The 14,863-nt window shown below is 29.3% G+C and overlaps 1 protein-coding gene and 1 non-coding gene across 2 annotated transcripts; both read left to right on the plus strand.

Moving 5' to 3' along the window:
• The first annotated feature begins 1,784 nt into the window (after positions 1-1,784).
• On the plus strand, positions 1,785-3,074 carry LOC102664293 (uncharacterized). The gene is made up of 2 exons (XM_006579170.4): positions 1,785-2,232; positions 2,362-3,074. The coding sequence occupies exons 1-2, from the start codon at positions 1,949-1,951 to the stop codon at positions 2,558-2,560; spliced, it is 483 nt and encodes a 160-aa protein (XP_006579233.1). The 5' UTR covers positions 1,785-1,948; the 3' UTR covers positions 2,561-3,074.
• A 1,736-nt stretch (positions 3,075-4,810) lies between these two features.
• Positions 4,811-4,979, plus strand: MIR5368 (microRNA MIR5368). Its single transcript, NR_048837.1, has one exon. It is a non-coding gene; the product is annotated as a microRNA MIR5368 (primary transcript).
• Positions 4,980-14,863: the final 9,884 nt, after the last annotated feature.

Raw genomic sequence — 14,863 nt, forward strand, 5'->3', positions numbered from 1 at the left:
GAATGACCACTGGTGTCTCGAAGAAGGTGTTCGAGGTCTAAGCATTGAACCTGATGACCTTCTCGCGAACCTCGCACTCCTTCAGGGAGTCATCCTCGGGATTGTAGATGTTGGAATATAATTCTTTGGCCCAATCTTCTTGGAGTCTTCTATCCATTGTCCTTAGAGGGTAGGATTGCATCACCTAGGCAGGCAGAGTTTGGCCTTAATGGCCTAGTGGTCGGGGTAAATATGTAGGAACTGGGACAAGGTAAGGTATGTCTCCCCCTCCTGAATGACCACTGGTGTCTCGAAGAAGGTGTTCGAGGTCTAAGCATTGAACCTGATGACCTTCTCGCGGACCTCGCACTCCTTCGGGGAGTCGTCCTCGGGATTGTAGATGTTGGAATATAATTCCTTCACCAAGGCTACATCAATGTTCTTCTTTGGTAGCCTGTTGAGTTTTCTATCCCAATGCCTCCTCTGGAGCTCTTCCATGACCTCATCATGATGCATGTAGGCGAGCTCGACGTTCCTCTCACATGATAAAATGTTGGACTTCACATTAAAATGCTTTTATGAATGATGGCATGAATAAAAACACGTTAGAGAATTAGGTTTGTTTACTCTTTTTTATTTTTTTATATTTATTTTTTATTTTTAATTTTTTATTATAAAATCTGTAACTTGCTTTCAATCCATTTTGTGTTTTTAAATATTTATACATAGAACATCGAAAATAAATTTTTTTGTTTTCTCAATTTGTTGTATAAATATTTGAAAACAAGAAACAAATTAAAAATAAAGTAAGAATTTTATAATTGAAAAAACGAAAACTAAATTAATCAATACTTAAATATTGTTCTCTACAAATTAAAGGAAAATCCTAAAGAGACACTGTAGAAAAAAATTATTCACTTAATTTATACTTTATATATTTCCTTTTTAAATATAAATTTTTGAATAAAAATGACTTAATTTTACTTTTGTCTATGTTTCATAATTATTTCATTTTAATATATTAAGTTTGAAAAGTTTTAATACAATTCTTTATATTTTAAAAACATATTATTTTAATTAATTTTTTAACTTTTCATTAAAAGTGGTTGAATTTTATTAACTTTTAAATTTTAAAATAATAATTAATTTGACATACTAACAGCTAAAGATTGATATTATCTTTATTTTATTTTAAAAAATAAAAATTACTAAAAAATATGACAATCTTATCCATATTTTCTTCCTTTCATTCCATTCTAAAATCCAGTAACTTCCATTGACAACTAGGGATTTTCCTTAGATAAGTTCGTCCTCACTGAATAACCTCTAAAAGTAGTCGGCACCACCATCAACACTAACGACACACACGCACTTTCCCACTGCACTAGCAACTCAAGCAAGAATGACCCACCACAAAAGAAGAAGGTAAAATTGAGCTTTTTTACAAAAAAAAAAAAGTGTAATTTTAGTATGTATTTTTATTAATATATTATTTAAATTTTAAATAAATAAAAATATTTAAATAAAATAATATTTAATATATTTAAATAATAAAACATTAAAATAAATTAATAAAATATAAAATAAAACCATAAAAAAATATACCATATTAAATAAAATTATTAATAAATAAAATTAAAATTATTTATTTGACATTTAAATAAATGATTTTTTTATAATTTTAAAAAATTAAGAAAACAAAATAAAATTAAAAATTAAATTTTTTATAAAAAAACATTAAACTTAAACAATTTTTTTTTAAAAAAAGAGATTTTATGACTTTAAAGTAAAAAAAAAAAACAACAAGAAAAAAATTAATTACAACTTTAACGTCATAAAAAAATTTAGTAAAATCCAAAAAAAAAAAAAAAACAGCCCTTCTAGGCAAAAAAAAAGCCGGTAAAATCGGCCTCGACTCCTTCAAGTAAATTGGCGCACAATCTCTCACCAATTTTAGATATGAAAAACAATGCAGATTTGGAAGGACAAAAAAAAAAAAAAACTCAGATCCGTGAAGGATTTCATTGCCGCCAGTATCAACACGCAAGGTGACGCTCTCGAAGCCGGAATCACAATCGAAGTAGGTGGCGATGGGACTGAAGGTTCCCAAATCTCGTCACTACCCCAAGAGGCCTCTTCGTCTTCAGGCCCCCCATGGCCATGCCGGACGACTACTGGTTCAAGGTCACAATTTTTAGCACAGTGCGATTTTCTTATTAGAAAAGTTGAGATGAGATACAGTGGAAATTCAAGGTAGGACTATGTTGCTGGCAGTGCTTAATTGTGGGCTTTGTTTTATCATTTTAAATTTTTGATGTTATAGTTCATCGAATTCGTCCACGCCATCTCCTCAAACCCCTTTCATCTTCTTTGTTTTCCCAGTCAAAAGCCGAAGGGTCCGGAGGCAGTGCTGAAAGTGGCTCCAGTGACTCAGTGCAAGTTCCGGCTGCTGAAGTTGGAGATGGAGAATCAGGAGCGACTCAAGCCGAAGGTCGACAACGGGTTCAAGGTCGGGAAGAGACAAAATATGTTGGAGAAGATTAACAGGACTAAATCAATTATCTTAAAATTTAAAAATTAATATAATATTAACATTTTTAACAAAAATAAGAAGAAAGAATTAAAATAAGACATTTTAAAAACTTAAAATATTAAAATAAAATTTTAAAAATTTAATGTTACAAAATAAAATAATGAATAAAATTTTATAACTTGCCTGTGTCACTTTATAAAAGAGTAACCGTTAGACTTCTTTCCTTTTCTCTCTTTAAACTTTTGAAAAGAGAAAACTATAAACAACTTTGATCATCTCATGTTAGTTATTTTAATTAATCTAAAAAGGGAAACTCAGTAGAAGTCGGTTGATCATGTCTGGATAGATAATCTCATGTTCTCATCAACATATATATTAAATCTGTTTAGTCGTGTTTACGTGTCGATTGGATATTAATTGAATCTTTATTTTTGATTTTTTTTTCATTTTTTATTCTCTCCTTTTGTACTTTCTCTTCTACTTTTATTAATAAGCGTGTATTTGCACGGACCCATGATCTAGCATCTTGGTATAACCCTTCTCTACCTCTCCTTATCATGGCTAGTGGTTAAAATGTTCCATACATAGACAGTAAGACTTTTGCCATAACTTGCACCTTTCTAACGCATGTGACTTTGCTCACCACCACACAAACGCATGCTAATATAATATATCTACGTCCCTTTCAATGCTCACACATCGTATTGTTGTCCACCAAATAAACAACCAAGCTATTCCTCAGCCGTCTCCCACCTTCAATATGCTTCCTTCTTTTCCTTTCATGTTCATTTATAAATGTCGTACTTTTAAACTGATAGTAGCATCTTGAATAATAAACATTATCCTATCAATATGGGACTACAATCAAATTCATTTTAAGGATAAAAGGATGTTTCTAGGAGGCGATCGAATGACAAATTCGATTTTATGCATATGGGTTTGGAATTAACGATTTTAAAATTTAAAAGTCGTTGACATTGGTAACTTTTGTTGAAAAATAAGTGGAGTTATTTTCAAATATATATGACAAAAAAGAAAGAAATAGCAAACTGATTTTCTAAGGGGAAAAAGTAACACTATAAACGTAGTTTACTTAATTATGTTAATTAGAAAACAAATAATAATTAAGTTATATACTTTTTTGGTATAGAGTAAGTTATATATTTGTAATAGAATAAACATTTTTCTTTAAATTATATACCTTTCAGTGTATAAGCAATATGGGAATTCAAATATATAAAGCTTTAAAGGATTGACGTATAAGTAAAAGATCTAATACATTGATATGTTCGAGAACGATCTAATTATTGAAATTTGGGAGAATTTGTGTTCGGTTTTCAATAAGTTAGCATCATTCACACATCGCAACTGAAGTTAGTATTTAAACCAATGAATTTGGAGACACACTGATATCTGATATCTGAGAAAACAAATATATTAACATATCAAATTAAATTACGATCTTTTTATATTTGAAATCTCATATATAAGCAATATTATACTTACTAATGAAACAAGGATGTTGATTAGGGAAACAATAAAATCCAGTATCTGACCCTCAATTTTTGTTTTTTGATATGTTGTTAACTTAAAATATTTTATATTATCAATTATCAATTATCAATTAATTATGACGTTTAAAGTATAAGTTTTAAAATAATTATAAAAACCGATTAATAGTTTTTAATAATATGATTATTAGTTGAAATGTATAAATAATTAGTCGATTGTTAATTCTGTAAAAAAATCGATTATTAATTTTCAACCATACTGTAATTATTCTCGAACATGGATTCTATTGAGTATTTGGCTTCTTCTTAATTTTTTTCTTATTGTATATTTGGATGTGAGAAAAGATAATACGCACAACAACACATTACATTTTATTTGACTCAAAAGAAATTAATGAAAAATTAAAATAAATTAACTTTTGAAAATAAAAATTCAATTTTTTCTTAATTCAAATTTTAAACATTTTTCTCACTCACATTATTTTCTTAACAATTAACACAATATATCTTTTTTTAACACAAGAAATCTTTGTGTTTCATTAATTCCCAATCTACACCACTTTGCAATTGATAAAAATAAGAAACTCACACCATCTTTGTACCTATAGCAACTCACACCATCTTTTTGATTGGTCCTAAGGTAGCGAAATTCCTTGTTGAGTAAGTTTCGCCCTGCATGAAAGGCGTAACAATCTGGGCACTGTCTCGGAGAGAGGCTCGGTGAAATAGACATGTCTGTGAAGATGCAGACTACTTGCACCTGGACAGAAAGATCCTATGAAGCTTCACTGTTTCCTGGGATTGGCTTTGGGCTTTCCTGCACAGCTTAGGTGGAGGGCAAAGAAGACTTCCTTCTGAGGGGGCCAGAGCCATCAGAGAGATACCACTCTGGACGAGCTAGAATTCTAACCTTGTGCCAGGACCTATGGGCCGAGGGACAGTCTCAGGTAGACAGTTTCTATGGGACGTAGGGTTTTTTTTTTTTTTTTGTGAATACACTCTCTCTCTCCTAATTTTTTTCCCACTTTACACCACTTTGCAATTTAATTTCCAATCTACACTACTTTGGACTTTGTGCTTTGATTCATACCACTTTGCAAATGAACGTGGCCAAAGAGATACCGCTGCAAACTCAAATGAACGTGAATACACTCTCTCTCTCACATTTTTGTTTTTTTAATTTAAAATATTATAAAATATAAATATTATATTATATAATTTTTTAATTGGTTTTAAAATTACTTATTTATTAAATTAAATTTTATAATTTTGTTTTTTTAATTTTTTTAAAGAAAAATATACAAATAAAGAAAAAGAAAACAAATTGGATAAAATTAGAGTACAATTTTTTAGTTATGTTGTATGTAATTTTGTAGTTAAATTTATGTGTTGTTGATATTTTTTTGTTATGTTCGTTAATTAAAAAATAAGAAATTTAGTCAGTAGTATTAAAACAAATTAACAAACACAGTAAAAAAATAATTGATACATCTATTTTATATAATATACATAAAATTTCAAAGTGTAGTAACTGATATGATAGTCGAAAAATAATGAAACGTATTAAAAAATACAATTACAATGCAAATATGACAAAACTAATGATGATCTGAAATATATGTTGTGCATGATACATTTCTTCTGGTATTTCAATTACTGGTTTGTTAAAAGTAGCCAAAATTTCTATTGTGCAAAATTTCTAAGTAATTTTAAAACCAATTAAAAAAATTATATAATATAATATTTATATTTTGTAATATTTTAAATTAAAAAAAGGATGAGAGAGAGTATATTCACGTTCATTTGAGTTTGCATCGGTATCTTTTTGACCACGTTCATTTGCAAAGTGGTGTGAATCAAAACACAAAATTCAAAGTAGTGTAGATTGGAAAAAAAATAGGAGAGAGAGTATATTCACGGAAAAAAACCTAATTTTGTGTAACTTACATTATACATGACAATTAATTAAAAAAATTAATATTTTTCATGAGGACAAGGATGTAGATATACCTAATAACAAATAAGTCTGGATTAACTGATATAAAATTTGATCCTCTTAAATAAGATCTAGAATTTAACCCTTATGGATGAAAAACTAATCAAGATATTAGAAATTAAAATTAAGATTAAACACAATCAATAATTACTTGTTCTCTCTCTTTATATATATAAAACTTATTTCTAACAAACTAATCTTACTCTTAATAGGACATTATTCATCAATAAAATTCATAAATATTTTCTATCATTAACATGCTAATAAAAAATATACTTAATATCAAAACTTTTTAAATAGTTTGAAAGAATTCAGAGTTTCTATTGTGAAAAGATGTGGTCATTAGTGATTAGGAAATGTCAAAGCGTATGAAATGTTGTATTCAGGGATGACTTTAGCGTACTCAAAAATCATGACATATGAAGGAATACAAGCAAAAATGAATTCCACCAATAACTAACTCCCAACTTCAAAATTATGTTTTTTTCTATTTTATTTTTTAGTATCTATCTAAATTTCATGTCTACGATTCGACCTGTTTATATAATTTCTCTTTTTTTGTTATATTTAGATATTTTTCTCTTTTACCAAAAAAACTACAATAACTAATTGTAATTTTGTGTAACTTACATTATGAATGACAATTAATGAGATATTAAAAAAATTAATATTTTTCATGAGGACAAGGATATGATGTAGATGTACCTAATAACAAAAAGTTGTTGATTTAAGTGATATAAAATTTGATCCTCTTAAATAAGGTCTAGAATTTGACCCTTATGGATGGAAAACTAACCAAGATATTAAAAAATTAAGATTGAACACAATTAGTAATGACTCGTATTCTTTAACTAAGGTAAATATGTGTTCTCTTTATATATAAAACTTATTTCTAACAAACTAATCTTACTCTTTATAAGAAATTAGTCATCAATAGAATTCATAAATTTTTTATATCATTAACATGCTAATAAAAAAAATAAACTTAATATCAAAACTTTTTAAATACTTTGAAAGAATTCAGAGTTTCTATTGTGAAAAGATGTGGTTATTATATTGGAATTTTCTATTCCAATAATTAATGTGGGCTAATATTATAAGATAATTATATTAGCTATTTATCATTAGTGAGTTTTATTTGATGTGATCAAATTAAGTGAGCCCGTTAGATAATTAAATCAGATGATATGAACTTAAATGAACATACGTCAGTGTTGGCTCATTAGGGGATAATGAGAACCTTATTGGGTTAACACGCTATAAGAAGGTTATGGTCCCCAATATACCGAGCTGTCAAACATAGTTTCTCTTCTCCCCATCTAAAGAGTTACGAAGGTCCTATTGAGGGATAAAGAGGTTCTGGTTGAGGAAGAACCATGAAGCCACCGGTTACGCTATTAGTTGGTTATGTTTTGTCTCTACAACTTTTCATAATAGGTCCTAAGAAGAGTGCATAGATCAGAAATCACCTATAGATTTAGATTTCGCTGCGTTTGTTTGATCAATCATTATGGATTCAGGTATTCCTAAAACTCTTCTTGATAATCTAACGTAATATGTTCCTGGTGGTTATTGGTATTTTATAAGGCTCCCCTAAAATTCCAATAAGTGATATCAGAGCCACCATTACTATTAGATTATTGGGATTTAAAGTTATTTGATTCTAATTATATCTAAATTGCTTTGGTTATATGAACCCTATTTTTTTGGAACAATACATATTAATTGTCGGTAAATTGAAATATTACAATGTTCCATATTTGGTTTGAATTCAAGTCTATTGTTTTTTCATAATCCTTTTTGGGTTTTATGCATAACTTTTGTTCACCTGGTTTGTGATATATATTTGAGGAAGCTCTGCACTTTTTTTGGGTTTCCGAAAACCTTTTTACGTTGAATTCAAAGCCACATGGATTATGGCTTTAATAAAGTTATTTTGTGCAATTTGTGAATACTTTGGACATTGTGTACATGACATTAATTTTCATTCTTTTGTTTGCATTGGTATGGTGGAACAAACTATAAAGATTAGAAGCACTAACACGGGATTTTTGAAATGTCTCGGTTTACTGTATTGTTTGTGTTTGTTGTTTTTTTTTAATTTCTTTCATGAATTTGTGATAGCTTTATTTACAAATGTGATTCAGCTTTTTTTAAGTATAAATTAATGATAGCATTAAATATAATTTAAAGATATAATATTTACTTGTCGTAATTAATGCTTTATATTTTTCTGTTATCATGATTGGGTGTAAATTTAGTAGTAATAGATCTTTCTCATTTATTTGCATGTCTAGTAATTTTTTTAATTAAATTGATTGATACAATATATTATAAAAGTGATCCCTATTATGCTAATTGATTTGATTAAAATTACATAAATTTTGTATGAAATTATTTTATGCGAATTGTGTTCGGCCCAATGAAAGACATAATATTGTACCTATGATGATAAATGTGTGATAATTATAAGGTGTTTTCATGTAAATAATAGTTGGTCCAAAGAAAGACTATTATTTGACATAATTTATTGTTAATATTTGATCATTATGTTGATAGTATCAATTACAAATTAATTTCTCTACCCAAAGACTAAGAATTAATGTTATGCTAGGTGTTTTGTGATGAGTATGTTATGCAAAATATTTGCATGTTCTGTTATATATTTTTATATAACTTAATTATATGTGAAAGTTGAATGATTTTAAAACCTCCCATTTATTATATTAATTTGTGTTGTATTTTTTGGTTAAATTGATTGAAACAACATGTTGCCAAAGTAACATCTGTTGCGTAAGTTGATTTCATTAAATTTACATATATGTTATATGGAATTATTCATGCGAATTATACTCGGCTCAAAGGAAGACACAATTTGGTAGAATAATTACATGCTTGCGATGGTAAACATATGACGGTTATAAAGTGTGATTTTCCATGTGAGTAGAGAAATGTTTGAAGACAATCATTATTTGACCGGAGTAATCATCATATAACTTTTCTATGTGAGCAATGGAATGTCCAAAGAAAATCTTTGTTTGACAGGACTTATCACCAATGTTTGATCAATGCGTTGAGAGTACCACTTGTAGTAGTCTTTTTCAATCCAAAGATTAAGGATTAATGGTGCGCTAGGTATCTTGTTTGGGTCTTGAAATTTAGCATAAAGATTATTTTTGCATTGTATGTTTATTTTCTCTTCTTTAATTGTTGTTGTTGTTGCTACTACTACGGTTTAAAATACTCATATTATTTGAATCCTAAAGCTGCATGTATAAAATTTAGAGTTTGAAAGGAGTCAGTTGAAAGTTGAGGTTATTGCATAATTTTTTTTCCTAGAGAAGAAACAAGATAACAAGATAAGGAAATTTCTTGTTGCTTTTGTAGTATGAGACATGTAAAAAAAAAAAAAAGAAGTCTCATTTACACTATTTAGTGTGTGAAAAATGATAAACTTCTCATTATTTGTTTGTTTTAAAGTTAATTTAGTTTTTTACCGAAAGACATTAGTGGGTAAATTTTGGTTCTACTACTTACATAAGCATGTTTATACAATGCTACCTATGGAGTCATCTGTCAGGTGATAGAAAGATTCATCTATGTGGGTGATAACATAAAGTTGCAGTTGAAGCTATGAGAACTTTTATATTGCTTTAGAAGACTCAGTTTCATTTGAATTTGGTTGACACATATTGAGTTGTTTATTAAACCAAATTTTATTTCTAATTTGGACACATTCAGTTATTCTTGTTCAATTAGAAATAATGTTAGTTTCTCTTGTGATTCAAATATTACAAGTTGAGTTCTTTTATGGATATTTGAGTGTTACTATTGCAAACAATTTTGGGTGCTACAAAACTTAAAATTAAATGAGAATTTCATCACTTTATAATATAAGCGCTTAAGTCATATCTCTTAATAGAGAATTTGGATGCTTGTGTTATAGGAAATTTTGGATCCTTTATATCGGTTGGACCTTATAGTCAACATTGAGTATATAAAAGAAAAATAAACAAACAAAAAGGAATTCAAGTGATGAAAGAACTAAGGATGTCTTAGAATTAATACATACATATATTTGTGTTCTATTCCTTATGGATTCATGGAATGAACAAATGTATTTTATTATGTTCATAGATAATTCCTCTTTATTTAAATTATGAGAAATTTTGGCCTCTTAACATTTAGTCTTTCAAAGCTGAAGTTGAATTTCAACTAAGAAAAAGAAAGAAAATTAAGGTTGTCAAATGTGATCGTGGGAAATATTATGATAAATATGACATAAGGTACAACATTTAGAGTCCCCCATGTGTTTTCCTCAATAATTGTGAGATTTTTTTACAACATGTAATGTTAGGCAAACTTAACATGAATAAAGTTGTAGAATGATGAAATTAGACTTGTACAGATATGGTAAGAAGTTTAATTTTTCTCTACCGAAGTTGGTTTGGGGAAAGACATTAAATAATGCAATTTATATCTTTTTAGGGTACCAATTAAAGTAGTCATTAAGAACCCCTATTAGGTGTGAGCCAGGGAAATCACAACACTAGGCATTTTCACATTTGGGGATGTCCAGTCGAAGCATTGCCTTATAGGCTACATGAAGATAAGTTGGACTTAAAGATAATTAGTTACAATTATTTTTTTTATTAAATTTAAAGCTCTTGCATGTATAAGTTTTACAATCCCACTTTAAGATCATGTTTGAGACGAGAATGCAAGACTCCTTGAGGAAATTGAGTTTGGAGGGGAAGGAAACATAAAGAGTGTTGTCTTTAAAGAATAACATGTTATTGACAATAGATAAGTCTTTGTACTTACCATTGTTCAAGAAACGGATATGGTAATTAAATAATGATGTTATTCCTAACATTATTAAAAGACAAGACAACACTAAGATTCTCTCTCAAGCACCACCTAAAGTTCAAACTCAATAACCTCAAGAAGTGTCATTAAGAAGATCCATTAGAGAAAGGAAAAATGTAATTTGATATGATTGTCATATTTCTTTAAGAACATGAATATATTAAGAAGATCCATTAGAGAAAGGAAAAATGTAATTTGATATGATTGTCATATTTCTTTAAGAACATGAATATGACATTAGGTTGAATGACAAGTTCTAATTGACTTTAGTCAAGTCATGTTGTGCTCTAACTCTCAAGTGGATTGATGCCATAAATGATGTAATAAAACTGATGGTTGAACATGACATTTGGGATATTGTCAAACTGGTTGAAAGTGTGAAACCCATAAGTTGTAGATAAATATCTATAGTCAAAAGGGATTCAATGAGTAATATTGAGATATATAAAGCTTATCTTGTTGCCAAAAGTTTTACTAGAAGGAAGACATTAATCACAAAGAGACTTTCTCTCTGATTTCTTAGAAAGACTTTCTTAGGACTATAATGACATTGTAGATCATTTTGATAATTTTTTTGCATAGATGGATGTTGGACCAGTGGCCTCAATAACTTAAGAGGGACAGGCTTAGAGTGCAGAAGAAGTAGCAATCAATTTAATAATGTTCTTTAAACATGCAAGACAAAATTGATTGCAACAAAATAAATGAGATAAGGGAAGAGAGAATGCAAACACAGTTTTTATACTGGTTCGGTAAAGTCTGTGCCTACGTCCAGTACTCAAGCAACTCACTTGAGATTTTCACTCCCTTTGTAAAAATCCGTTTACAAAGTCTGAACCACACAGAGACAACCCATCCCTTGTGTTCATAAATCCTTACAACTTAAGAGACCCTCAATCTCTTAATCAATCTCTTTGAATGAGAAGAAAGAAAGAAAAATTCTCTCTTGAAGAGAAGGATATTACAATTGAAGTCCATGGAGAAACTCTTAATAGATTTGCAATTGTATGCCCAAGAGTTTTTTTTGAGAGAGCATTTGGTAATGAAGTTATCTTGGAATCTCTCTCATTTCCTTTTGAGATGATAAGACATTTTTAACAAAAAAAATCTCTCTACAAAATTTGTGCCCAAGTCACCTATTTATAGGCCTTTGATGGCCATTCACAAATCCAATCAAAAGATGTGATTGTTGACAGATTTTCTAAAAACTCCCCACTAGTCAATGTTTGTGTAATCGATTACACAGTTATAATTTGAAGGGTCATGACTTTTGAATTTGAATTTCCAGAGTTTCATTGCTGGTAATCGATTACATGTTCAAAATTTAAATTCAAAACCCTTTTCAACGGCTCTTTTTCATTCTTCCCTTCTAGTAATCAATTACACTTCCTAGTAATCGATTACCAGAGCCTTGCATGACTTTGAAACCCTTTGTTCTGAGGAAAAGCTTGATCTTTAGTGAATCTTGAAACAAGGATTTGTTTGTTGAAGCAATCTTGAATTAATCTTGAAGCAAATGCTTATCCTTTTAAGCGGCCTTGTTTGATTCTTCTTTGGCATCATCAAAATTCATGTATTCATACATTCACATTCTCCCCCTTTTTGATGATGACAATCAAGTGATTTCTTTTTGACATCTTCAAGATATGCATGATTCACATTCTCCCCCCTTTGTCAAGCAAATTCCTTTTTGACATCATCAAAATCTTCATGATTTACATTCTCTCCCTTTTTTATGATGACAACGACCTGTAGGTTAGGAGCAACAACAAAACAAAAAAAATATTTATTTGCATATAATTTACTCCCCCTTGGTTTTGCAATGATTGCTTATATGAGACAATTGAAGATTTCATATTTTTCATATATAAAAAGTTGTCTCATAAAGAATAGATAATTTTTCCTTATTATTTTAACTTTTATCTTTCTCTCCCCCTTTGTCAACATAAAAAACAATTCATGAATAGAGAGGAGAAAAAATGTTACCACTTGTTGCAATGTATGAGAATCAAGTGATACCAAAAGATATTAAAACAATCATTCAATATTAATCAAGCAAAACACAAGAACAATAACACATCAATTTCAAATTAATTTCAAATTTCAAATTTCAAATTTCAAATTCCAACTTCCAACTTCCAGTAACTTCCACTTCCAACTTCCATTTTCAACTTTCAACTTCCAATAACTTCTACTTCCAACTTCCAAATTTTAATTTCAATTTTCAATTTTCAATTTTCAAATTTAATTTTTCAATTTTCAATTTTCAATTTTCAAATTCAAATTTCAAATGTCAATTTCAAAATTTCCTTTTCTAAATTTGAAATAGTTTTCTTAAAATGTAAAACTAATTTGAAAAGTTTAATAGATTCTTTAAAGACAATCAAAAACTCAATTAGGAACAAACATCAAAGGCAATCATCAAATACAATCAAACACACAATCAAAAGCAATCATCAAAACACAATAAAAAACAATTATCAAAGACAATCAAAACTCAATCAAAAACAATCATCAAACACAATTAATCAAATATAAAATATAATCAATCAATCAAACTAACAAACATTGAATATCAATCAAGCAAAAACAAACACATCAATCAAAAAACACAATCAATCAAACATCAAACACAGTCAATCAAATTCAATCACAATCATCAAGGACAATCTAAACTCAAGTAGAAAACAAGCATCAAAAGTAATCAATCAAAGACAAGTGACCTGTTGGTATCATTTGATATCACTTGTTGGGCTTGTTGATCAAGTGGCCTTTGTTGTCTCCATAAATCATATATTCACTTTTCTTGAGATTCACTTTTCTTGGGGAGAAATGTGGTCTTTGTTTGTTGTCTTCATAAATCACATATCCACTTATCTTGGGGAGAAATATGAATAAACTTTGATGCATGCCATGTGTTTGGAGAAATTGTTATCAATGTATCGACTTTGCTCTTCTCCGTTTTCATAGTCTTTCATCATGATACCCAAACTTATGATTTTATTCTTTGAATCACTTGAAGAATTTATGACATTATCTTCCCAAGTGATGTAACCTTTCTTTTATTTCTTCTCTTTGAAATTCCTCTTGTCAGATTTTTCATTCTTCTTTTGAAGACAAGACAATTGAATCTCATGTGCCCAGATTGCTCGCATTCGGCATTTTGGAACTAAGGAGGAATCTTCTTCTTTCTTCTTTCATCATCATATTCTTCTTCTCTAATTTTTTTATATAGTTGCATTTCTCTCTACCATTGTAGGAATAAATGAATCAAATTCAATGACTTCCCATATCTTTAAATCTATGACTTCTATAAAGATCTGCATTCGGGTTTTTCAATAATGATAACCCTCACCATTGAACATAAGAGGCCTATTAATAGAATTTCCCTCAGGAAATGGATAGTTAGATGAGGCCATATCCATTCTTGAAGTTTTTAAACTTTATACAAGAATCCTACTCTGATACCACTTATTGGACCAACGGCCTCAATAACTTAAGAGGGATAGGCTTAGAGTGCAGAAAAAGCAGTAATCAATTTAATAATGTTCTTTAAACATGCAAGACAAAATTGATTGCAACAAAATAAATGAGATAAGGGAAGAGAGAATGCAAACACAATTTTTATACTGGTTCAGTAAAGTCTGTGCCTACGTCCAGTACTCAAGCAACCCACTTGAGATTTTTCACTCCCTTTGTAAAAATCCGTTTACAAAGTCTGAACCACACAGGGACAACCCATCTCTTGTGTTCATAAATCTTTACAACTTAAGAGACCCTCATTCCCTTAATCAATCTCTTTGAATGAGAAGAAAGAAAGAAAAATTCTCTCTTGAAGAGAAGAATATTACAATTGAAGTCCATGGAAAAACTCTTAATAGATTTGCAAGTGTTTGCCCAAGAGTTTCTTTTGAGAGAGCATTTGGTAATGAAGTTCTCTTGGAATCTCTCTCATTTCCTTTTGAGAGGATAAGA

The sequence above is a fragment of the Glycine max genome, chromosome 4 (genome assembly GCF_000004515.6).
Source record: "Glycine max cultivar Williams 82 chromosome 4, Glycine_max_v4.0, whole genome shotgun sequence".
NCBI lineage: Eukaryota > Viridiplantae > Streptophyta > Magnoliopsida > Fabales > Fabaceae > Glycine > Glycine max.